The 26,740-nt window shown below is 32.4% G+C and overlaps 1 protein-coding gene across 1 annotated transcript; it reads right to left on the bottom strand.

The window, feature by feature from the left end:
• Positions 1 to 199: 199 nt before the first annotated feature.
• Positions 200 to 26,740, bottom strand: LOC129220422 (N-alpha-acetyltransferase 40-like). The gene is made up of 2 exons (XM_054854844.1): positions 26,504 to 26,740; positions 200 to 2,118 (listed from the first exon to the last, which is right to left on the bottom strand). Exon 2 carries the CDS (start codon positions 2,112 to 2,114, stop codon positions 1,452 to 1,454), a length of 663 nt encoding a protein of 220 aa, XP_054710819.1. The 5' UTR covers positions 2,115 to 2,118; positions 26,504 to 26,740; the 3' UTR covers positions 200 to 1,451.

Below are 26,740 nucleotides of genomic sequence, written 5' to 3'. Positions count from 1 at the left end.
TTCAGTAATTATCTGCAGTTACAGGTGCTTGGATATGAAAAAAAAAAACATATGTAGATTTCAATAATAGATAAATAGAAAAAAACTTTAAAAAGTATTACCTCCTATTTTTTCAGTTGAGTTGTTGTAAAGCTTGAAAATAATAAAAGTGAGATCTTGACACTCTTCTGACTTTCATAAAATTTTATGGGCTGTACAATTCTGCTGACAAAATGTTCCGTGCTTTAGAAAAAGTTTTGAATTTGTGATAGGCAAAAAGATCCTTGCAATATGTCAGAACAAATAATAGCATAAAACAACCTGGAGTTAGCAGTTTTTGTACAAAAATTTTTATTTAAATTTTAGAAAATGCTAATTTTATTTGAAAATCAACTTCAAATATACAAGATAAATGAAAGTGCTACACACTTTGAAACACATTGATTATTTATTAGTATGAAACATAATAAAAATTATAAAGTGAAATGAGTAATTTCTAAAGTGCTTTGATTTTATCCAAATATTCATCGTACCAAATTTTCACTTATCAACTATTTCATACTTTAATTTTAATAAAATTTAACATTTAATTTGCTTTCAAACAAATTTTAGAGACAGAAATGTTCAAGTACACACTAATCACATTCTTTTCATCAATTGAACAAATTGTGGAAATAAAAGCTTTTGAACACTTCATCATTCATGATTTCATTTCTTTCATATTAACCTTTTTTTTCTTCTTGCAAATCATTATTCAAATTAAGTTTCATGTAAGATGCTATATCCTTTTGCAAAAGTGCAAAACCTTTTAAATTCAATTTTGTAGAACCAGTCTTTTAGTAAAAAATGTTAAATGCAATCCAAATACTACTGGAAATAAGAATCTGAAGTAAAATACTGAGCTCTGAAGTAAGGATGCAAACAGTTGGATTAACTTTGAGCTAATCATGCAAGCAAAGTCATGTAATATATTGCTGCTTCACAATAAGCTTCAATTGATGGTCAAGTAAGATAAATCTATTTCTTGTGTTTAATTTTGAATAAAAACTTCATGAAAAAATTTGGTTATTTGATTTTCAAAGTATAATTTGCTCAACTAACAATTTTCAATACAAAACTATTAATTTGGAATATAAACACTAAAAAGATATATGAACATAGAAAAGTAACACAGAATTTGCTTTTCATTATAAATGCCTTTAATTTTCCTTTTTTGTTACTATGATTCGTAAAGTAAAACAGAAAGTTTGTTCATAGTTTCTTTAATGAATTTGTTTGTATATTAATATGGCGTGAAATAAAATGCAAGGCACATGCTTAAGACACAGTTCAGCAGATGATTTGTTGGTGCATGAATTGCAGACCCATCATTTCGACCCACTTATACGTAAAAACATTTTCTTTATTCAGGAAGGCAATTGACCCAACCAAATGATGGGCCTGATGAAGTGGTGAACTCGAGTTACGGCTAATCACCTTTTTTTAATTTTCTGCAACTCGCTTTTGTCCACAAATTTGCAAAATATCACATAGCACTTTTCTTCCTCTTCCTTAGGGCATGTTTCATCATATCTGAATGTCAGAGCCTTCATATAAAAATCTATACCAGCAGAATTGTGCTTAAATACTGTTAGGACAATTTTTACCAATTTGAAATGGTATGCTATTAAAAACAGCATGTCCATCATGTGCTTTCCAACACCTTTTCGTTGTATTTCTGGATAAATTTGTAACTCATAGCAGTACAAAATTGGTTGATGTTCTTCAATGTCAAATCTAAAGTGAGAAAAACCAACCAGCTTCCCATCACAATCCTTTGCCAGCAGAAATCGAGCATTTTCATCTTGTAATTCTTCCATTTTTTGAGTTTCATCCCAACCCCAATCACTTTTTTCGTACAAAACTTGCATATTATTTTTCAGCAAATTGAATATTTCATTAAAAGTTGAACTTTCTATTTCTTTAGACCTTGCACATTCAATTTTTAAATCTAAGCCATGATCTTTGAAGATTGTCCAAGGTTGTATGTGAGACAAGAGATCTTTACTCTCATTAGCAGTTTTTATCAGTCCTGAAATTTGAGCTTTCTTTTCTCGTCTTGTGAGTCGAGGTTTGGCTTGCTGTTTTCCAGGCATAATCCTGTAATGCAAAATTTAAATTAGCACTACACACACACAACTATAGCTGATACTACAATTAAAATATTTCTAGAATTCTAAAACAGAATTTCACTAGAATAGAAAAGGGTGATTATCTTTAAGTTTATCAGCATTTTGATTTGAAAACCACCAAGAAGCATAAAAAGATAAAGCACTGAAATCATTTCAAGCAACAACAAAACACAAAGCAAATAAAAATCACTTTGATAGTAAGTTGGCAGGGTTCATATATTCATCTTTCAAAGTTAAGATCTCATATGGAGTATGCTGTTCAGTTTTGATCTTCTTTACTCAAAAAAAGATATTTTTTTACTAAAAAGAGTTCAAAGGAGGGCTAGTAAGGGGATGTTTAGATGTACAGTTAGCTCTTGAAAGCGCAAGGGACCGGCTAAAAGCTTCGAGTTATCGAAAGATAGAATTATCCAAAGTTCCCCTCCCAGCCTTTTCAAAAATAATGTCTTTTTTTTTCTTCAGGGCACTCCTGGCTTCGTTAAGAGGCTTTCCACCTCCAGCTCAGTCACTTCCAATGCCGGGCTGATGAGTGCTACTAAGCACGAAACTGCAGTCCTCGGCTGGAATGACTGAGCTGGCAGTGTATTTCATGTATTTACAATAGTTTGACTTTATTTTGGTTCAAGAATAAACTGAATGGAAACAGTTTAGTGGCAGCCTTCTTGTAAGTTGTATTGTAAAAATCCAAACTAACTGATATCCATAAAATACACCCCCAGCTCAGTCAATTCCAGTTGAGGACTGCAGTTTCGTGCTTATTAGTACTCATCAGCCCGGCATAGGATATGACTGAGCTGGAGGTGGAAATCTTCTTAAGGAAGCCAAGAGTGCCAAAAAAACTGGTAGCTAATGTAGAATTAGCACTGACTAGACGAGTGACCGAAGCAATGGTTCGGTTCAACTCGAAGATTGAAGGCAAGGCATATTCAGTTGGTTACCGCCCTATAGCCAGGGCTAAAGCAGAAATAAAGGGTGTCCCAAAATTAACGCAAGATTTGAATTTGCCGCCATTTTTGCAATAAATGGTTGGCAACCCTGAAAAAAGAACAATTTGACAACTGAGAGTTTAGGGTAATCAAAAATGGAGCGTTATACGATACAATAACGCGCTTTCATTATTGAACAATTGTTTCAAAAATAATGAAAGTTGAGGCTGGTCAAGCAGTTACTGTTATTGGCGCTCGGTATCGCAACACGGTAATGCACGGGTGGTTGTGGGCTTGTTGACATAGACCTTTGAATTCAAATAACCCCATAAGAAGAAATTTAAAAATGTTAAATCACACGATCTAGGGTGCCAATTCTGATCACCGAAATGAGAGAGTATGCGACCAGGAAATGCCTCATGCAGTAATTGAAATGTTTCACTCTCTCTAGCTGTATGGTACGATAACACCCCATTTTTACTAACCCTAAACTCTCAACTGTCAAATTGTTCTTTTTTCATGGCTGCCAACAATTTATGGAAAAAATGGTGGCAAATTCAAATCTTGCGTTAATTTTGGAACACCCTTTACATGAAATACACCGCCAGCTCAGTCAATTCCAAACTACAGTCCTTGGCTTTTTTAAGTGGGGTGGAATGGGTAAAATATTAGGCTTAATGACATAGGCTGTCAAATTAACATTTTTCTCATTCAAAGTTATTCTCTGAAGTAAGTTGTTCATTTTACCAAAAGTTTTATATTCTGAAATCCTTATGTTATGGAGTTGCTTTTAGTTGCACTAAATCGGGTTGGATGGAAGACACCATTCTTTAAAGAATGATTCAAACTTTTCCAGGGTTGGCTTTCTGCCGCCAGAAACTAGTTTTTGCCGTGCCAGTGGCAGAAACTGGTTATAACCGGTTAAAACCGGCAGGAACTGGCAAAAACTTAAAATCGTCTTAAAAAACTAAAGTAATTACTAAATGATATTTGTTTAGGTAAACGAAAAAAATTAACTTCATTTCAAAAATAAAAAATAAAATGTTATGCTAGTGCCCTTGATTTAGTTCAGAAAGGGAACTTTTCAATTGCTGATGCTCGTAATATTTGGATTAATCTAACAAAGAACGAAAATCCTAGGGTTCTTAGGATAGAGGAGTGACATACAAAATTTAACTGGCATTACTGTTTGTAATTTGCTCGACTGTTTGTAATTTGCTCACAAATAAGCTTCATCTAAATTGCTTGGGAATTGAAATTATCATGTGCTTCCAGAAGAAAAAGTCAAATTTTACTTGCCAATATTAATTTAGATAGCCTAGATTTTGTACCTAATATCACAGCTTTGCAAAACAAATTGACCCCACTTCTTGAAACTCATTTTCCAGTCGAATTTTTACCACTACCCTAGTTACTACATGATGGACCAGTTTTTAAAAAAATATACAGTTTGAATGTTTTATGAATATTGCTTGTTCCTTGATGCATTGCCTGCTAGCTCTTTTGTTGCAAGAATATTCTAAAGTTTCTCATTCATGTGGGGGGACACATAGACTTCCACGTTAACTGATTAATTATTTATTAGATGCTTATCTACAATGGTACTTTAACGACGATGATGATCTATTTACACGTGAAAATGAATGTCCTATAACTACTGGATACCACGGCATCCGGTCCCAATCTGGCACATGGTACCACGGTACCTTCCAGCACTGGTACTTGAAGTGGTACTCAACCTCAGCCAAGTCTTTCACAGGGCGCGAACCATACAGGTCCCCTCTCTTGACTGCAGTCAATCACGCTATATCCTTTCCCACGCGATATGGTAATACTCTCGCTGCCACATCGACGCTGGCAGCGCCACTGCACGATCTCTTGTCATGTAGTTGGGTTGGGGCTTGTCAGCTAGTTCCCACATTCATGCATATTAAATTGAGAAACTATTTAGATTTTTGGAACCACCTTTTCCATGAAGCAACTGAAGGGTCCAAACAATGTACCATTTGATTCTGAATTGTGATAATATTGTGAATTAAACTGTGCTTTGGTTAACAATTAATTATTTTTTCCATGCATTTTCTACTGTCAATAGTTTTTTTTTTTTTTTTTTTTGTCATTTTGAGAGTTTTTGCCAAAAATGTGGCAGAAAGTGGTTTTTGCCATGCCGGTTGTAACCGGTTTCTACCAGTGGTTTTAACCGCCTTGGCAGAAACTTGCCAGCCCTGAACTTTTCGCAAGGCATCTGAAAAGACATGTGAGCCAGCTGACCTATGGAACTGTAAAGCATGCTATCGATAATGAAATTATCATTTGCCTACCGCCAAATATCAGTCATACCATGCAATCACTAGACAACGCCAGAGCTGACTAAATAAATTGAAAACTAGTCTGTTCAAACTACCACTAAGCTTATGTTGAAGTATACTATCTACAGGAGATTGGGTGCTAGTTGAATACAGTGTTAAGAAGTTTAAAAAGAATTTTATTGCTCAAGTTCTAGAACCTTTATATACTTGAGCTTATGTTTTAAAAATTCCTAATAAGTCTTTGATGGGAAACTTTTTCACCTTTCCCAATAAAGTGAAAATGGAGATTGAAGAACAGATCATCAAAACCTAAGTCAGCCAATCCTCAATAATCATGGACATTATACAGGGTGGCGACAGTAACTGCGAAAAAAAGTTCCCTGACTTTTCCCTGATTAAGTTCACTGAATTTCCCTGATTTACATTACAAATGATAATGGTTTCCTTCCTTTACATTACCTGAAAACCATTGCATATTAAATAAAATGCAGTGTTTAAAACGTTTTAAGCTGTTAATCAAAAATATATTTTGAAAAGAAGCTCCTTTTTTTAAGCAAAAATAGTATATTAAATTCTCTACAGAGAAATATTACAGGAAATCTAAAACAAATACTTTACTTCCAGTAACCAGTTAACATAAGGATTTCTAAGAAATTATTAAAACCACTCTTAAAGTCATATCTAATCATGATAAAACTAAGAAGTTTATTTGGAAATAATTATTAACTGAATTTTCAAGCAGTATAATTGTTGCTGTGAGAATAACAAGTAATAATGAAAGTATAGAATAGAAATATTTATAGAAAACAAATTGAAACCCTTTAACAACCAGTCATATTGAGCTAGTCTCTAATCAAGAACTTAGGTTTTAATGAAGGAATAAAGCATTTTAACTAATAAAAAAATAGTAAAAATATTTACTTATGTACAGAACTCAATTTCAAATGATTTCATTCTATCTTAGTTGAAAAAAAATCTTTTGTAATAAACATTAAAATGCAAAAAACAATTATTAATTTCAAAATATATAGTACATAATAACTTGGTTTTAAAATAAAAGAATTTTAAAGTCTGAAAAAAAAAAACCACCTTTTGTATAATCTGAGGCAATACTACGATGGCAAAAGAAAAATTTGATTTTCATTTAACATTTAGTTTTAGCAATTAAATCGAAAACGCCTAGTACAGTCAAACATGTGTAAGTTGACCACTTGCGGTGCACTACTTTAGTGGTCAACTTTAGCCAGGTGGTCAACTTATAGAGGTTGAACCATATGAGAAGATCTAATTCTGTGCCTGAAAATAGCGGTTAACTTAGACAGGTGGTCAACTTTAAAGGTTTTACTGTAACAGCTTTTAAGCTTTTAGCAATATCAATTTAGAAAAGAAAAGTTTTTTTCTTGAAATCGTGATTACAGTAAGCTATTAACTTCAAGACAATGAGTAAAAGCAAAGTTGCCAAGTCATTAATGATGGCTTCCTTTTTGCCTATAGGGTTGTTTATTTTACGTAGCATGGAGCACGTGCCAGAAAAATTCAAGCAACATAAAATAAACAACTTTACAGACACAGAAACTTAGGAAGTTCATCCTACGGTTAATAACTTGAGATTCAATATTTTGACCTTGAGGAAAAAAGTGCACAAATATGTATCAGTGTATAATCGCACATCACTAATTTTACTTTTTTTAGACAAATAATTGGCGGAAAATGCACAGGAAACGAGCTGATGTGTGTGCATCACATGACTTCCTTTTACTCTAATTTAATGATAATAGTGCCTTGGTGTAAGCAAATAAACACTTTAAATATTTTACCCCAAGTTTGGTGTGATCCAAAGTAGAGACGTACCGAGTACTCGGTAACTACTCGGTACTCGGCCAAATTCTGATCAGATACTCGGCCAATACCGAGTAGTTGCAAAAAATTGAATATTGTCCAAGGCAGATACTAAAATTTATAGAAAAAAGAGCAAGCATTATATTCTGCAAACATTTACAATTAAAATTTATAAGTCAAATTTTAAATTTTGAGAATAATGAAGTTTGTAATGCTTCAATGGAATAAATCTTTATTTTAATGTCCCCAAAGTTGATAAAAATTATTTATGTAAAATTATGCAAAAAAAAGTATAGAAAATATGGAATTTTTATGTTGAAAATAGATTTTTGTTACAAACAAAAATTAATTATAAAAAATTATGAAAATACCTTTGCTTAAAAAATAAAAGGAAATAAAACAATGTTAAAAGCACAGTGCAGTAACACTGCAGACATGTCTTTTGGCATTGCAAGGAATTCCTTTTTCAATGCACAACATGGGAGCTCGTGGATTTAAAGGCATCCGACAAAAGTCAGATTTTTTTGTCGAATGTCTTAACATTCTTTAGCTCACATGTTATGCACTGAAAAAGACGTTCCTTGTAACAGGGGGGGGGGGGGGGGGGCAGAAACACATGTCTGCAGTGTTCCTGCACATTTGTTGTATTAAAATTATTTATGTTTTGCGGACTAAAACTATAATTGATTAGTATAAATTTGTTTTAATTCCAACTTGATTAATCATACCTTTTATTTATTTATTTTTAATTTTAAAAATAATTTTTTTGTAAAATTTTTGACACAAACAAAATTGTTTATATAATGCATAAATTGAATTTCAGCAGGAATTTAGTGTTAAAAACTATTATATGGACAAGGAGGTCTATACTACTATTCCAATAAGTTCAAAATTCATCACATGTGTGTCGGTGGTTCTTCATAAAACATAACTGGTACTTGGTAACTCGGCCGAGTAGTGAAAGGCCGAGTACTCGGCAACTCGGTACTCGGCCGAGTAGTAAAAGGCCGAGTACTCGGTACTCGGCGAAAGTGCTACTCGGTACGTCTCTGATCCAAAGCAACGAAAACATTTTATACAGATAAATTTTCCCAAGATTGGCAGTTTTAATGTGATTCAATGAAAACTCTCTAAATATGGCTAAATTAAATCCAGATTAAAGAAAAAAAAACGCCAAACTTGTTGACAAGTTGGTAACAAAACTTGGCGACCAAAAGTTGCCAACATATTGCCAAGTGTTTGCCAAATTATAACACCACTTGAGTTTGCATTGAAACTAACAACGATTTTACCCCAAAAAGGTGTAAAAGACCCCTTTGGAAGATCCGAATGCAACCAAAAACGGAGGTGCACAACTAGAGCCCACTAGGAGTCTATGTACCAAATTTCAACTTTCTAGAACATACTGTTTTTGACCTATGCCTTATGCGAGATACATATGTACATACACACATACGTCATGAGAAAACTCGTAGTAATTATTTCGTCAAATTGGATACTTTGGGTGTCTAGACGTTCTTAGGCATATATCCACATGTGGTCGGGTTGAAAAAAAAACTCAATATTCATTTGGCAGCGAGCAAAATGGAAATCAAGGCCGAGTTTTGAGTGAAAATGTTTTCGGGAATACAATACTTCCTTTTTTGTAAAAAGAAGTAAAAAGGGTATTTAATTTTGCAAAGCAATATAAGAAAAAATTCTTCGTTGATCAATTTCCCCTGATTTTTTACTATTTTTTCGAAATTCCCTGATATTTCCCTGATCTGTCACCACCCTGTTATACCTTTAATTGCAGTGAAATTACAGACTAATAGATTTTAATCCTTATATTAATATATTTTTGTGAAAAAATTAAGAAATAAATTCATGTTTTCACTCTGAAATTTAACTTAAAACATTACTACCCATTTCACCCCACCCCATGGGGTGAAATGGGTATAAAAACAGACTTTGAAATAATTGCTTTTTTACTAAATAATAAAATTATTTCAGAAATAATAACTATGGATATGTGAAGTGTATTGTTGAAATGTAAAAACTCAGTCAAGGTTTTTTAATTGTTGGATATTAAATTTGAATAGTTTAATAATCATTTCAAAAATACCTGTTTTTATACCTATTCCACCCCACCTGACCCTACTTATTCAAATTTTGACAACATTTTAAGTCAGACAAAAATAGCCAGCTGCTACTCAGGTAAGTTTGAGATCCCTAGACGTAGCAAAATGTAGCCCATTCGGCTATTTTTCACTGAATCTGGCAATACTGTACTGATTCCTCATAAACGTCTCATGGAGAAGTATACGGCGCCAACACTCATCTCAAAGAATCTGAGAGGGTTGTTAAGTTCTACAATAGTATTTCGTCGTGAATGAATTCCTCTTTTATGCAAAATGATAAAGCAAAGCAGGGTTGGTTTTAAAAAAAAAAGTGTTTTTTTTTTTTTTGAAAAAAAAAAAACAAACCCAAATTAACCGGTTTTTTTTTTTGGTTTAAACCGGGATTTTTTTGGTTTAAACACTATTTGTGGGAAAAACAATTTTATTTTAGGAAAGTCATGAAGATTTCATGAAATATTTTTTGAAGAATGTTTAATATTTATACCTAATTTTTTCATAATTAAATAATTAAGAGCAAAATCTTGTAATGTTATTTCCACATACATAGAGCTTTCTATAGGGGAATATTGTTTGAAAATCTTTATCTATTAAAAATTACAGTACCTAAATGGGCCTTGGTATAAATAATCAAAGAAATGATTAACTGTGACAGTTCAGACATTATGAATTACAAATAACCAAGAATAAATTCGTGTAAATTAACTTCCTCATAATTATAGCTACCTATGATAAATGTATACTAATATTATAAAGAGAGAGAGCGGATTTTTGTGTGTTTATATGTTTGAGGTAAAGTTTGAGATCGGGTTGAAAAAAAAAACTATCTATCTTAAATAAATATTATAAAGGTACTATTTAATTTGAAAATTTATCGTAAGCAACATTTTTTTCTTTTACTTTTATGAAGTTTGAAACAAATTAATTTCCAGATCAAGAGAGACCAACATATAATTCCTACTGAACAATTCAATCTTCCCATACGTAACGTTGCACTGCGTATCATATAGTTGTACGTTTGATGATGGTAATTGCATAAAAAATTATCACTGGATATTGTAATCGCATAAATTGGAAAAGAAAATATACGGGAATCATGGAGATGCAAAGAATATGAGCCAACTGATCTGCTGCTGGTGCAGTAAGAACAATACTCAAAATCAGATTATTCCATAGTGAATTACATTAGGGTTGAATTCCATTGAAGAGATTAGACAAATTAAAGTTGCGCAATAAAATTATTAGGGTATCGCCTTTAATTTCAGAAGCATGAAGAGAAGTCTAGAGGAGTACCCTATTAAAGAAATTCTCCCAATTGCACTTTTTTTCTTATTAAAAATACAGAGCCTTTCTGTAGAAGATATTCAAAGTAGTTTAAATGTGAAATGATCAGTTTTTATACCTCTAATTAAATTCCTTGCAGTTCCATAAAAAAATATCGCAGAAGCCTGTTAGTTGATTTTTGATAGTGTTGAATTTATTAATTTTTTACAGTTCCACCGGGCATGCTGATCAACATTAATATATGTTCCTGGTTTTCAAGTACCAATCATGTTTCAATAGAATTTTTTCGTTGATTCTCTGTGGCGGTGGCAAACTCAAGTCCCCTGTTGAGTGTCCACTTCATTTACAAATTTTGCCTTTAATTTTTATATCGCTTGACATTGTGCGACAATCAAAGTATTCTGCTGACACTCTGATTGCAATATGTCGTCAAAGAGATCTTTTTTAAATGTTTGCCATAAAGCAATAGGGTTTTAAAAAGTTGACATAAAAGTTAAAATAGTTGTAAACAATTATTTGAGTTTAGAATCGGAGTTAGAAAGTTACATGTATGAAGTTATTTTCAAAGATATGTCGCCGACTATAACACCGAGTTCTTTATATGCTGCTTGATGGGTTGGCAGGATCTTTAACTGTTAATCGACTTTGTAAATATGTAGGACCACGAAAATATTTCGATTGAATTCTTATGTAACTCAATTCAGATTAGCTATTAGAATGAATATTGTACATTCTACTAAGAGGCGTCTTTCTCAAGCTTGGGATGCCTTTTTTAATGTTGTACTGGTTTCCATCAGAGAACATGCTTTTTTCATATGCCCACATTTTTTTTTTCCAATTTCCTTCTGACAGGATATTTGTGAGCTATATTAGTTTATTAATCATTTGTAAATGCTTAAATACGGTCATCATAAAGACTAGTTCTGCAAATAATTTTTATTTATTTTTTCCTCTTTGTCAAATTCTTTCCTATTCACTGTTTTTCGTTCATTGTTGTTTTAACTCTTAACTTAGAAAGTACAGTAATTGTGTGAAATTACTTTTTCAGTTAATAATGTTCTAAACTTATTACAACTTTCAGATACTCAGATTATTATCATCTATCTACACCACTTGAATTCAAAACTAATTTTCCGAAGCGAATCGCAGCCATATTTCATTTAATTAAATTTTGAAGCTTTAACATTATGCGACTCTAAACAGTTTTTACTGTCCTAGGCTAATAGAATGCGACAAACCCAATCTTCTGCAGCCTCAAATATCGGAAACAGTTCTGGCGGTTCTCCTGCTGGCATGGTGATATTTTTATCTTTCACATGTGCCCATCAATCAGCCTTCAGTTTAAAGGAGAACCTTTAACCATTCTGTCATTGCGAATGCATAGCAATCGGGGTTCGTTTATACGTATATAAGAACAAAACAGTACAAAACAAAAACTGGTAGTGAAGAGAACTTATTAGTTTTATATATAAAAAATGGTATAAAGACATATATGCATAATTTATGGCCTATGTCACTCAATAGGAATGCATATTTCACATAGTGAAGAAATTTTCCAAATAGATGCAGTGGTTCCGGAGATAAATAAAAGTAAAATTAAAATCATGTGCTCTTGAGCATGTCTGATATATGTAGGTTTTTTTTTTTTTCAAGCTCTGTTTTCACAGTAGGAAAGCCAGGTGGATGGCAGGTGGCTGGTTTGCGTACTAGGATACTGCACATACCCTTGTCCAAACACTCAGTTCGAGTCCAATCTGTCATTTCCTGTTGGGCTACAGACACGAAAACATGGCTGTCTCTATCGAGTCTCCCGCCAAATGTGAATTGAGAAGTGTTATTCATTTCTTGCAAGCAGAGGGTAACGAGGCAGCGGAAATTCGGCAAAGAATAAGTCGTGTATAGTGATACAACTTAACGAGTGCTGGTGTTGTTCGTAAGTAGTACCAAAAATTAAAAGAGGGCAGAACTAATGTGCATGATGAAGGGGGTCAGGGTTGCAAATCTGTGGCTACAGACAACCTTGTTCAACGAGTCGACAAAGCGGTTAAGGAAAATCGAAGAATCACGATAAATGAATTATCGATGCAATTTCCAGAAGTTTCAAGACCGTCCCTACATTCTTGGCTCGGGGGGCAGTGCTTCCAAACTGATGTGTAACTCAAAGACACTGTCAAAAATCACTTTCAATCATTGGCAGCAACGTTCTATGAAGAGGGCATAGAAAAGCTTGTGCACAGGTACTACAAATGTCTAAATCGAGGTGATTGTATGGAAAAATAAGATGCATTGTATCTTTTAATAGTAAAATCTTTTTTGTATATTCACCCATTTTCTTTTTATAGCCAAACGGAGCTCGAAAAAAAAAATAAACCTTGTACATTACACAACTTTAAAAATCAAAAGATACACACATTTTGTTTTAAGATATAAAAAAAGCTACAGATTATGTAATATTTTACCCCATGTATCAGAGAGAACACTTAAAAATAAGACAAATGGATTTTAAGAAAATCATTATGTTTTCCATTGTAGACATTTTTGCTGATTTAGTGCATTTAGGAATAAAGTTTCTTTTTGTTAAAAAAAAAATTAAAAGCCTCAGTACAAACTTAAGAGAAAATATTCTTAACACATTTTAATAATGAAGACTATCATAAAAATTAATGTTTATTGGATCTTCCCCCATTCATACAGGGAACTTCTTTTATTATATTGGGATCAAAAAAGTTTTTCAAAAGGTGAAAATTTGACATTAAATTTTATTATAAAAGCACAGTCACACGGATATTTTCTGTTTTCATTATTTTGTACTTTTTCCCTTTGCTCTGACTGCATCGTCTATCAAAAATGCAAATGTGTGCAGGTATTAGAACAATTTTATGCCGACTCTAAGTGCTCTTGGATTTCTTTAGTTATTGTGTTCTCTTGTCATTTAAATATTCTAGCATTAAGTTAAACTACGCATAGGGCAATTCCATGATAAGGTCAACCAGATGATCAAATTTTCAAAATTAAAATTTCTAAACAAATGATTTGTCATTTTAAAGGCAAAGAGTTGTATATTTTGACATGCCTGTCTAAAATTTGATCACTTCAGTTATAAATAAGTTACAGGAGGTTAAACTAAGGTCAACATCTTGAGTATTTTCAAACCATATTTGGTGACTCTCGAAGAAATTCTGTTTTATCGAAAAAAATACATACTAATATTATGAATTGAGATGAATAACCTTTTAAAGATACAATGTGTTGCTGGTGGCGATGTAAAAATGTGTCAAAATATAATTCATTTTGATTTGTAAAAGAATTCCTCTGGGGTACATTAAGTGTTTTACGTCCGACACCGAAATGTGCAATTAATTATGCTGAGCCAATAATTTTAAAGCTACATACATGTATTTTTGGGTACAAAGCAAGATTTTCAATCTCATTGATCTAACCTATTTTAATTTTGTAACAAGTGAATATTTTTTATTAAAATCTAGGTGTCGGACGTAAAAAAATTTTTACGTCCGACAACACCATTTACGTCCGATACTGTTACATTCCTTTAAACAACATATGTTTTCAACTGTGTTTCTCTTTTTTTTTGCCTTTAATTTCAAAGTTTAAGTGAAACATGCATAAAAAACAATTTAGTGATTTTATTGTACATACATTTAGGGTTGATAGGGGTAAGTAGAACCCCTTTTGAGAAAAGGTGTGTTGAATGAACGTAATACAGTTGATTAAGATCAATTTTGACAAATTTGCCAAAACTATAAGTGGAAAAAGATATTGGAAACACTAAAATCTGACTGCGTCGATGTAAAATTGGCTAAGGAAGAACCATTATCAATATTTAACCCATAAAAAATCTTTATGGTTTTCTTTCTGGTAAGTTTCACAAATACATAATCACCAGCTTTTGTAGCTGAACTATCATTTCCTACTATGTCATCATAGTTGTCTTGTAGTTCACCCCGATAGCAGAAACTGCGAGACGCGAGTCGCAGATTTTTCGGCGGCCTGCAGATAATTTTACCAAAGAACAAAAAGAAAGAAAGAAAAAAGGAAAAAAAAGGAAATACAACTTGGCAAAGATTGTTTGGAGATCGCTTTTTGACCGGGAAGGCGATGGATGCTTCAGCATTACAGCTAGAAACATAGTCGCCATATTTGGTCATTCACAAATCGAAGTAGAAAGTTTTCAAAAACAAAGATGAATTGGATGTTTTATTTTTCTGCCAACAAATGAAAATAACTTAAAATGTGCAGCAAATTGTTTTTTTATTTTTCTTTTTTAAAATAATTTGCTTGAGAAATGAAAAATTTTATGTGAAAATTTCACCTTATCCTCATTGCTTTGGACGCAAAAGCGCTTAACTTTTCAACCAATGTGTAGTCTCTTGAGGAGTTTTATTTTTAAAATATTTTTTGCAACAGATTCAGAAATTTATATTTTAGTTTTTAGCGTAGTCGCCATGTTTGGTCACTCCCAGGATGTTGGTACGTAAGACTCATGCAGTGCCTACATTTTCAAAAACGGAATTGGATGTTTATTGCAATGCAAACTGTTGAAAATTATGCAAAATGTGCCATTTTTCGGATAATTCTTTATTATTGTCTTTAAAAATGCAAAATTTTATCTTCAGAATATTATCTTATCTTCATTTCTTTAGAGGCTAATGTGCTTAAAACTGACTCTTTCACCTAAATTGTAGTTTTTTAAGGATTTTGAATTTATTACTACTTTTATGTAACAAATTCAAATATCTATTTATAACCATGAATTTTTCGCATAGACGCCATGTTTGGTCATTCGCAAGATGGAAATAAACGATACTATTACTTACGTAAGTTTCCAAAAACAGAATTGGATGCTTTCCTCAACACAAACTATTGAAGATAACATAAAATGTTCAATAAACCATGTTTTTTTTTTCTTTTTATAAAATATTTTTTTGAAAAATGCGAATTATTAACTGCACAGTTGTATTTGATCCTCATTGATTTGAAGGCTTTGCTATAAGCTAAATATTTCATCTAAAATGCAGTTTCCTGCCAAATTCTCATTTACTAATTTAAAAAAATTTAAAAACCTTTTTCAATGCAAATTTTCCATATTAAAATTCATATGTCTTGAATAATTGTTTTTCATAGTGTGTAGAGTTCTATTTATTTTTATGAAAGTAGTGAAAGCTGCTGCCTCCCCCCCCCCTCCTTAATACTTTAAAACTCAGCGACAGTGGTGGCCACTAAGTTTTTCGGGTCTAGTGGCCACTGGCCAGTTGGAAAATTGTCCAAGTCTTGACTTTCACAAAGGACTTGTGTATTTTATGAAAACTTAAAATAAAGCTAATAATAATGCTGCAGATTATTTTCAACTACCCAAAATAGTGTCGCAGACTGGCTAGAAAGTTTTTGCTACTGGGTAGTTCACTAATACAAATATTTCATCAGAGTTGCTTTTGATTTTCAAATCCTCACTTATGGGGAGAACCACTTACCCTATAGTGTGGGAACCTCTTATAGCAAAATTTTACTGCATAAGTGGGGCCCCTCCTCTAAGTCTTTAATAATGTTTTATGCAAAAATTCTGATTGCAGTATGCACTTTAAGTTAAACTGTACATGAATGCTGACCAGGAAACACTTCTTTGAAAAATGCTGCTTAAACTTGCCAAAAAATATTTTTCAGATTTTTTTTTTTTGACTAAATTTCTCTGACCTAGAAAAAAAGTTCCACGTAACCCCAATACATGCAAAACTAATCACTGTGATGAACCATGACATGATAATGTAAAAAAAAAGTATGAAAACCATATGGATTATGGATATTTCAGTTTTTGGGATAACCCACTTACCCCAATGTCCCACTTCCCCCAATCAACCCTACTTTTGAATTTACTTGGTAAATTGTGTTTCAGTACATGTAACCTATAATTTACATATTTATAACTGTAATCATTGTTATGTATTTACATTTAAGAGCAATAATTTTCATCCAATATGAACAATTTACGTCTGACACCGAAAATTTACGTCCGACACCAAGCTAAAAATATTTTTTAAATAATTTTATTCCTTATAATATCATTTGAAAACTGTGAAATATGCTTCAATCATAAGTATACTTTAGAATTATGCTGCTTTTAAAATTAAAATGTAAGCCAATTCACAGACTTTTAATAATGTTTAAGTGAACCATCAATTTTACTATTTGTGTGTTTACGTCCGACACCAACTCTTTAAATTTCTTTAATTTATACTTTAGGGATCTATTTTGAAAAACGATTTTTTATTCAGTGGGATGTAGTAAGTATCTTGTAAATAAATTTGATCATTTTGGAACAGTTTATATTTGGTAAATGGAATTAAAACTGAGAAATTTCTCTTCATTTTTTACGTCCGACACCATGAAATTGCCCTATAGCTTCAATGATACATAATCTATCTCAATAAATCTTAAGTAAACAAGCGAATCAGGTAGTAAATGAAGTTTTAGTTGAAATATGCTTTTTGAACTACTATACAGTGCAAAAATAATTACTGAATAAATAAAAATGAACTACTTGGATTTTTTCTTCATGTAATTTTAGAAACTTAGTCAGTCTGCCGTGTATATTTAGGTACCTAATAGGAAAAGCTGCATTGATTTGAAAAAAGGAAAAAACAAAAAGAAAAACTTTAGCAAACTCGCATTATCTCAAAAATAACTATGCACAGGGCCGTACTTAGGGGGTGGCAAACTGTGCGGCCGCACAGGGCCGCTAAATTATTTTGAAGTTAAGGGGCAGCTAAAATATTACAAGAGAATAAAATATTTCTGTGTGAAAAAATATCTTCTTTCCATTGGTACCAACAAAAAGAAGATGCAATGGGACAAACTCGAGCTACAGCGCATTAAAAATAGGCTATTTTTCATGTGAACGATTTTGACAGCCACTTTGGATGCCAATGTCTTTTAGAAAATCAATATTTACGATCTGCAACTATAACCCATTAAAAGCATATATATTGACAATAAAATTACAAAGTAAGAGCTTTTGAATCATTTTTGTTTAGAACTTATGACATTTTAAAATCTAGGAAAAAGTTCCTCTACTGTGTTTTTCTTGCAACTTTGAATGCGTGCTACACAAAAATTAATGAACTCAAATTCATAAAAATACTAGAACGTATTGACAACAAAGAGTACTTTGAGCTCCGAAAATTTCAGGCTTCCAGTGTGATAAAATTTCCCGTAATCTGAACTTAAACATGGCAATTCGTTACGACAGACAGAATTTCAAACTCATTTTTCTATCCTTATTTGAAAGAGCACCATCGAAGAAAAAACTTATTTTGAAAGGAAAAAAAATTTGTTCTTTCTAATGGTACAGAAAAACCACTCCTAACAAATACCTCTCAAATGCGGACAATTTTTAATTCCCCGATTCCAAGACAAATAGCATTATTAAACCCGTCCTGCAGACACCCCTCTATTGCGGATAAAAAAATTTGTCCTGTTAGTGTCCCACTTAGAGGGGTTTTACTGTAATAACGAAAAGATGCGAGGTGACAAACTTGAGCTACAGCGCTTTGAAAATAAGCTATTTTTCATTTGAAAAAGGTTTTGATAGCCACTTTGGAGGTCAATAACTTTTAGAAAATAGATATTTAAGCTCTGAAACTGTAACACATTAAAAACAAGTATTTTTACAATGGAATCACGAAGTATGAGCCATTGAATTATTTTTGTTCAGATTTTATGACAACCTAAAGTCCAAGAAAAAATTTCTCCACCTCGCTTTTTCACGAGTTTACACGCATGCTATAAAATATCTAATGAGCTCAAATTTCCAAAAATATTTTAATGTATTAACAGCTGATTGTACTTTAAGCCACTAAAATTTCAGGCTTCCAGTGTGAGAAAGTTTTCTGTAAACTTAGTCTAAACTTGGCAGTTTTGGCACAAAAAGCTGATCCGCCATTTTGGATCATTTTTCGGAGATCCTAGATTCTCAGGATTTGGATCTAGGAAGCTGAAAATTTGCATAGGTTAGTTTCAAAGCCATCTCTACACCTCTATATAATGTCATCCAAATCGGAGATGGTCAAATGGGGATTCCTAGGTCACTTGATATGGAATGACTCTTCTATATTTGTTAGTAGTAAAAATAAGCGAAAAGGCAGAAAAAGGTCAAAAATTTTCATTGTTTTTCCGAACGTTGTTCTGAAGCTAGATTTCAATTTCGGATTTCATACAGCCCCCCCCCCTCCCTTGGGGATGAAAACAAGGCAATTTGGATACAGTCTTTATTTTATCAATTACATCTCTTTCAGATTCCAAAAATTTTCCCTGCAACCATATTTTGTATCATAATTTTCTAATTACTTATAAAAATCTTGAACTAACTTATACAGCTGGGTGACACACTACAGCGGGTTATGTTTTGGGAGAGAAAAAATAAATAACAAAAATGATTATTTATCGACTATTAAAACAAATTTCGCACAGGTCCGCTAAAACTCTTAGCACATCTCTAACTATGCATTAGGGTGGAGTGAAAAAAACAAAATTGAGAAATATGTAAAGTCTATGTGTGGAAAATTTGCCTCTTACCAAGCCTATTTATCATACAAAATTTCAGCTTCAAATAATATCTTTAGCTGTCCATTTGGTTTTGAGCTGTAAGTAATTAGCCTGATTTTTCACCAAACTGGAGAAAAGGGAATGATAAAATATAGTTATCTTTCATTTGAAACTTTGTGTATTTGAAATGAAACTCTTGATAAATACTTAATATATAATTAACTGAATTACCTAGGCGATTGCAAAAATTACTTTCAAACTTGTATTAAATGCGCTAATCGCACATGCTCTACCAGCACGGTTTCTTATTATGTTTACTGGAATCAACTGCGTTCTTTGTTGTAGTTGGTTGTCTCTCTCTTTCAAAGTAGTTCATTTAGTTTAAATTATTTCAAACCATTAAAATTATTACTTCAAATATAAATAAAGACGCTGTTTTTCTATATAAGCAACTTGAAAGGAAAAAAAAAAAAACACGATTATAAGTCAAGGTTTTTCTTTAGCAAGGTAAATGAGATCCGAGTCGCTTTTTATAAGCACAACTGAATTCCAGTCAATTAAAGTCGAATAGTTATCTGCATTGAAAGTTATTGTAAGAATCTTGAGTTCTTAAACATAGTTATCGAGTTTAGCTATTTTTCCCTTTTAAAGCTGTTGAAGGCTCATCTCTCGCACGTTTTATATGGTTGGTCACATTGACAATAGAATGTTTTCTTGGTATGACTACGTTATTTTATTATATTGCAAATTGTAAAAGTATTCACTTCCAATTCGATGTGATAATTTAGATTTAATATTTTAAAGTATACTCTAACAACATATTCTGTGGAAACTTTCATTCTCTGATGGGTACTTTCTCGAAACCAAAAAGTTCTATTTGTTGATGTTAACCTTCTACAATTATTGTATTCTTTTTTAAAAAGCAGAACGAAATATTTTTGTTTGAAATTCCATTTCACATTTTGTAGATATACCATTGGTCTGTTCTAAGTTCATTAGGGGAAACCTCTAACAAAGATACATCTACTTTTTAAAAGTTTACTACAGCCATATCTTCAAAGGACTCTAGTTTTTCCCCAATTTCTAAACCATATCCTTTCGGCCCTGCAGTTATTTCCATTCAAATGTCGGAGTAAATGGCGTAATTGCAATTCATGTGTATGACATTCATAAACTATTGCAAAGAACGTCCAATAGAAATCTCAATTTTCCTTATGACTTCACTTTTAAAACCTGTATTGACAACTGTTTGCACTAGCATGTTACTCAGATATCAATAATTTTCTTTCAAAAAGTTAATATGGGTAATTTAATGTTATGAGAGCTGCCAAACATAGGAGTTATAAGGATATCATACTTTGATTTAAGTTATGAGAGCAAAACAACTTGGTCTTCTGTTGTCTTTCTAGCTTTATTTTTTCATTCCTTAATTTGAATCAAAATATTGCCCCTTCGGCAATCAAAGTAAAGCATATTCTTATGAAAAGTGCTATTCCGGATTTTTCTTTTCAAGTCAATGGATATTTTTTTTTCTTTTCCCTCTGATTTTGTGACGAACGAGATCGACTTCTTTGGAGGAATCTTCTTTGGCAATTATTCATATACAAATGTGACTACCAGTCACAGGCTCTGGACCCAGCTTGGCTAGTCCTAGGTCAGTTAGTCCCTAATAAAGATCAATGGCCCTCTTAAAGCTATCTACCCCCTTACTCATTACAGCCCCCAAAGCAAAATACTACTAAATTTGCGACGTATGTCGCAAAACAGATGCCTGAGCTACAGAACAATTCTGTTCAAATGTGAGAGGAAAACTGACAAATTTTCTGCAGAAATTCTGCAAATTTCACTGAAATTTGTAGAAAATCTGCAGAAACTGCAGTGCAAAAAATCCACAGAAACTGTGGTGCAAAAAATCTGCAGAAACTGTGGTGCCAAAAATCTGTAGAAACTGCAGATTTTCTACAAATATCTTCCAACTCCAGATAGAATTCTGCAAATTTTGTGAAATTAGAAAAAAATATAAAATTCTCACAAATTACGATAATTTGGAGGAAATCTCGCGATGTTGAATTTGATAAGTCCATTGTAGGACTTTCCCAATCGATCTTCATCCACTACAATTTCCACCATACAAGTATGTTTTAGAAACATGCCAACATTGAAACACGTCCATTACCGGAAATTGCCTGTCTTGTTTGAGATTTGAATCCCTTTGCATCCAGAAAATATTTCAATTATTTAGAAAGTTTTGAAGTGTTTTTTTCATTTGCAACCCAAACTCGACTCATTTTATTTATTATTTCAGTAATTTCTTTGTTTTGTAATATTATTTTAATTGCTCCTTCATGCCATATAAAATTAACCAAAAAATGTGGTTTGACACCTACATCCCGATTTTTATAAAATTTTGTATCTTTGCTCTTTCTACGCATTTTAGAAAGCATATAAACTATTTTTGGAGAATCTCAACCGGTTTAGGTCTGACACCATGTTCAAGTTTTTTTTATTTTATAGTTTTCATGATCAACTAATTTTCCAAATTCAGTGCTCTAATTAGTCATTTGGTTGAAAGCTGTGATATTTCCGGAAATATCTCATTTCCCCAGAAATAAACAACAACACAGTTCAGTTAAAAAAAAAAAAACCCTATTTGAAACGATTTTCATTTTTGGCACCCAATTTGTGGAAAATGTCAAGTTTTTTCGCATACAATGCTTGAAGTACTTGCAGAAAACAATTTTTGTGAAATGATTTTACATTGCAGAACATCGTAAGTATTCTGCTTTGGGGATTACAGCCACTTTTGGTAAACAGCTCCAAATGCCCAAATCCCTACTAAAGTAGTATTTTTTTTCCTAATTACCAGATTAGCCTTAGATTTGAATAGCTTAAATCAATGACTCCTTGTCCAGCTTTCCATGCAAAAATATAAAACCCATTAACATCTTTCATATTGATAAATTTAAACAACTGAATCATGTCCCATCTGTCTCTCCTTTGCTCTAGGCTATGCATATTAAGGCTTTTAAATCTGGCACCATTATCTAATAACAAAAGTCCTCTTACTAGGCTAGAAGACCTTCTTTGAACCCTTTACAATGAAAAAATATTTTTTCGTTAAGGAGACTGAAAGTGAACAGCATACTAGTTAATAAAGATGAGGGATCTTACCAAACTCATACATTCACTCTTAATGCAGCATTGATAAGAATTGATGCTGATCTATCGATGACATAGTCATCATCCATGCTACATTTGGAAGTTTAATTCTAATTTACCATGCTGAAGAAAAGACTTGACTTACACAAATACAAATACAAATGTGACGACCAGCAACAGGCTCTGGGCCCAGCTAGGCTGGTCCTAGTCAATTAATTAGTCCCCAATGAAGATCAATGGCCCTCTTAAAGCTATCCACTCCCTTGCTCAATACCGCTTCTTCCGGTAAGCTATTCCAAGTGCCCACGACCCTGCTAAAGTAGTAGTTTTTCCTGATTTCCAAGTTAGCCTGAGATTTAAATAGCTTAAAACAATGACCCCTTGTCCTGCTTTCCCCGCAAAAATTTAATCCATTTACATCTTTCATTTTGATAAATTTAAATAACTGAATCATGTCCCCTCTGACTCTCCTTTGCTCCAGGCTATACATGTTAAGCCTATTAAGTCTGGTATCATAATCTAAATCTGAGAGTCCCCTTACTAATTTAGTTACCCTTCTTTGAACTCTTTCCAATACAAATATATCTTTCTTCAGATAAGGCGACCAAAACTGAACAGCATACTCCAAATGAGGTCTTACTAAACTCCTATATAGAGGCAGAAGAACTTTCTTAGATTTGTTTGAAATAGATCTATTGATGAACCCAAGCATTTTGTTGGCTTTGTTACTAGCAATACTGCACTGTTGACTAAACTTGAAGTCCTGATTTATACAAACACCCAGATCCATTACATTTTCTGCCTGATTTATGACTGAACCCTGTAAACGATATCTCATACGCTTATTTCCATGACCTAAGTGTAGCACTTGACATTTCCCTACATTAACTGCCATACCCCATTTATCTGCCCACTTAGTAATATGATCTAAATCCTCTTGCAGCTGTTTTACTTGTTCTTCATTTTCGACAATCCCCATAACTTTTACATCGTCAGCGAAACAATTCATGCTTCCAGAAATATATTCATTGATGTCATTCATAAATATAATAAACAAAAGAGGCCCTAAAACTGATCCCTGAGGAACCCCACTTAAAACATCACTCCAATTAGAATGATTTCCTCTCACAACTACTCTTTGCTTCCTACCAGTAAGCCAATTTCTAACCCAAACTAAAGTTTTTCCTCCTATTCCAATGTCAGCTAACTTGCTGAGAAGAGCAACATGCGGTACCTTGTCAAAAGCTTTTTGAAAATCAATATAAACAACATCCACACATTTTTTGTTATCTAAAGCTGAGGTAACCATGTCGTAGAAATGCAATAAATTAGTAGTACAGGATTTACCTTTCCTGAAACCATACTGCAAACTAGTCAACAGACTATTAGTCTCTATGATTGTTTTTCTATTTTCAAGTTGTATATATGCAAAAACAGTGTCTTCATTTATATTTGAAGTAATAATTATAATGGTTTGAAATAATTCAAACTAAATGAACTACTTTAAAAGAGAGAGGCAACCAACTAAAGCAAAGAACACAGTTGATACCAATGAACGCAATAAGAAAATGCGCTGGTAAAGCAGCTTAGTGCGCTTAATACACATTTGAAAGCAATTATGCAATTGCCTAGATAATTCAACTAACTATATATATTAAGCATTTATTTATCAAGAGTTTCATTTAAAACGAGACGTAGTTATATTTTATCATTCCATTTTCGCCAGTTTGGTGAAAAAACAGGCTAATTACTTAATATTCAAAGTCAAATGGTCAGCTAAAGATATTATTTGATTTAGCTGAAATTTTGTATGATAAATAAGCTTGGTAAGAGGCAACTTTTCCACATACAGGCTTTACAAATTTCTCAATTTCGTTTTTTTTCACTTCACCCTACTATGCATGTCTGTCAAAAACAGCCGTTCAATCTTGAAACTGCAATAAATATCCTTCAAAATAATATCAAACACAAGGGTATTGCTTTAAGTTTAAAAAACCATGTGGCAGGGTTGACAAGGTTTGACACAATATGGTAAAAACCACGATTAAAGTCGATAATATAATCTTTTAACAGGGGTCTGACCAGAAGATATTTGGGTCTATTAACGGACGCTTCCCAAAAATCCGATCAAACAAAATGGACCTTTCACAAAATTCTGATAATATTTACTGAATGTGAACATTCAAGTAAAAAAAGAAGTGTAACTTATTAAAACGGCTGATTCTAATCTAGTTACATAGAAGTCGAATCTTTCATTAAAAATTTCAATTTGTGCGCATGTTTTTTTTTTCTTTTTATAACAGTAACCAAGTTTTTCAACATTTATTCATGTGTGCAAAATAAAGTTCAAAAAAGTGGGCCTATGGCCTCACTTTTAATTAGTCAGGTTCTGCCCTGCCCTGCTCCGACACATTGGTCTACTTCAGACTTGTAAAAAATTTACTTAAAAACAATTAATGAACTGAACATTTGCAAAAAAATCTGGGATGATGAGAAGTGTTTAAAGAACCTGATGGATGGGAAATCAAACTGCTCAATTAATTTTTTGATGAACAAATGGAAAAGTACAGATGCGGACTTTGTAAAGTTTTCTGTTAATTGAACAAAAAACTCCAAATTTGTCAGGGAGTGGAGGTCGTCTGCCTTGGTGCAGGTCATCAATTTACGATGCAAATGAAGAAATGTTCTCATAACAAATCAGTAATATTGTGGAAATAAAACAAGTAGTCTTTTGAAAAGTATACTTTTCTTAAAGGCTGTAAATGGCACTCAAAGTGTAAACATCAGCTAACAGGGCCGAGCAAAATATGAACATTAGATTTTTATAAAAACTAATTTTTGGAGCAAATAAATAACATAAAATTAGAGACATCCCGAGTACTCCGTAACTATTTGGTACTTGGCCAAATTTTGATCAGGCATGCGGCCAATACCGAGTTGTTGAAAAAAAAATTGAATATTGTTAAAAGCAGATTTTACAATTAATAAAAAAGCGCAAACATATAATACACTGCAATCATTTACAGTTCAAATTTACAAGTCAAAATTAAATTTTGAGAATAATGAAGTTTGTTATGCTTCAATGGAGTAAATCTTTTATTTTAATGCCCCAAAGTTAATGAAACGTATTTAATAAAAATGGGACAAAAAAGGTAAGTACAGAAAATATGAAATTTTCAGATTATTCAATGGATTTTTGCCAAAAACAAAATTATTTATAAGATGCATAAAAATACCTTTTCTTATAAAATAAAACAATGTAAAAAGCACAAATTTGCAGAATCACTGCAGACACGTGCTTTAACATTACAAGGAATGCTTTTTACAATGCACAAAATGGGAGCTTATGGATTTAAAGACATACGGCAAAGGTCGGATTTTTTTACATTCATTAGCTCACATTTTATGCACCGAAAAAGATATTCCTTGTAATGTAGAAACATGTATCAGCAGTGCTCCTGCACATTTGTGCTTTTAACGTTATGTCATTTGCTTTTAAAAATTATTTACCTTTGGCAGACTAGAAGTTAAATATAGATTGATATAATTTGTTTTAATCCCAACATGATTAATCCTACCTTTTACTTATTCGTTTATTTTAATTTAAAAAATAACTTATTTGTAAAACAAAATCTTTTAAATAATACATAATTAAATTTCAGCTGGAATTTTGTTTTAAAAACTATTATTTGGACATGGAGGTCTATACTACTATTCCAATGAGTTCAAAATTCGTTATGTATGAGTCGGTGGTTCTTCTTAAAACATAATTGAAACTCGGTAACTCGGCAGAGTAGTGAAAGACCGAGTACTCGTACAAAGTGCGACTCGGTACGTCTCTACATAAAATACAAGTTCATCCACAGGTTGGCTTCAAAACTCATGATTATTTTTTCGATTCAATTTCAACACAACTCCACAACTGCACAACAGAGTCACCAAAATAAAATTACTCCTGAAAAAATTTGACGACCGCTCTAATTTCCCAACTATCTCCACTAACGATTTTGCTCAAGAACAGTCCGTTACATATTATAATTTGTAATCCAAGATGTATGATGCAATAGATGCCTTAAAAACATAATACTAAAAAAAATACTTTCACAAAATAGTTTACACACTAACTTATTTTACCAAAATTTCTACCGAGGAAATCTACTTACTCAGAGCAGTTGAAAAATTAACTAAATGGAAATGCTGAAACTGTAACGTTCAGAAAACAAACTCCAAAGCAGTAACCTGATCTTCTAATCTCCAAGCTGTTAAATGCACAATGATGTCGATTATAATTCACGAATATTCAAACATATGTTGTTTCCAGAATAACAACAAATAGGAAGCAAAATAACATGTAACAGCTTTAGTAACAGTACAGCTGTAAACTAATAACGCTTCCATTT

This window comes from Uloborus diversus, chromosome 4, assembly GCF_026930045.1.
Source record: "Uloborus diversus isolate 005 chromosome 4, Udiv.v.3.1, whole genome shotgun sequence".
NCBI lineage: Eukaryota > Metazoa > Arthropoda > Arachnida > Araneae > Uloboridae > Uloborus > Uloborus diversus.
The sequence above is the reverse complement of the archived record's forward strand: the minus strand, read 5'-3'. Positions and strand labels throughout refer to the sequence as shown.

Excerpts from the sequence above, each read along its gene's own strand:
- LOC129220422 (XM_054854844.1), bottom strand. The coding sequence starts at position 2,114 with ATGCCTGGAAAACAGCAAGCCAAACCTCGACTCACAAGACGAGAAAAG.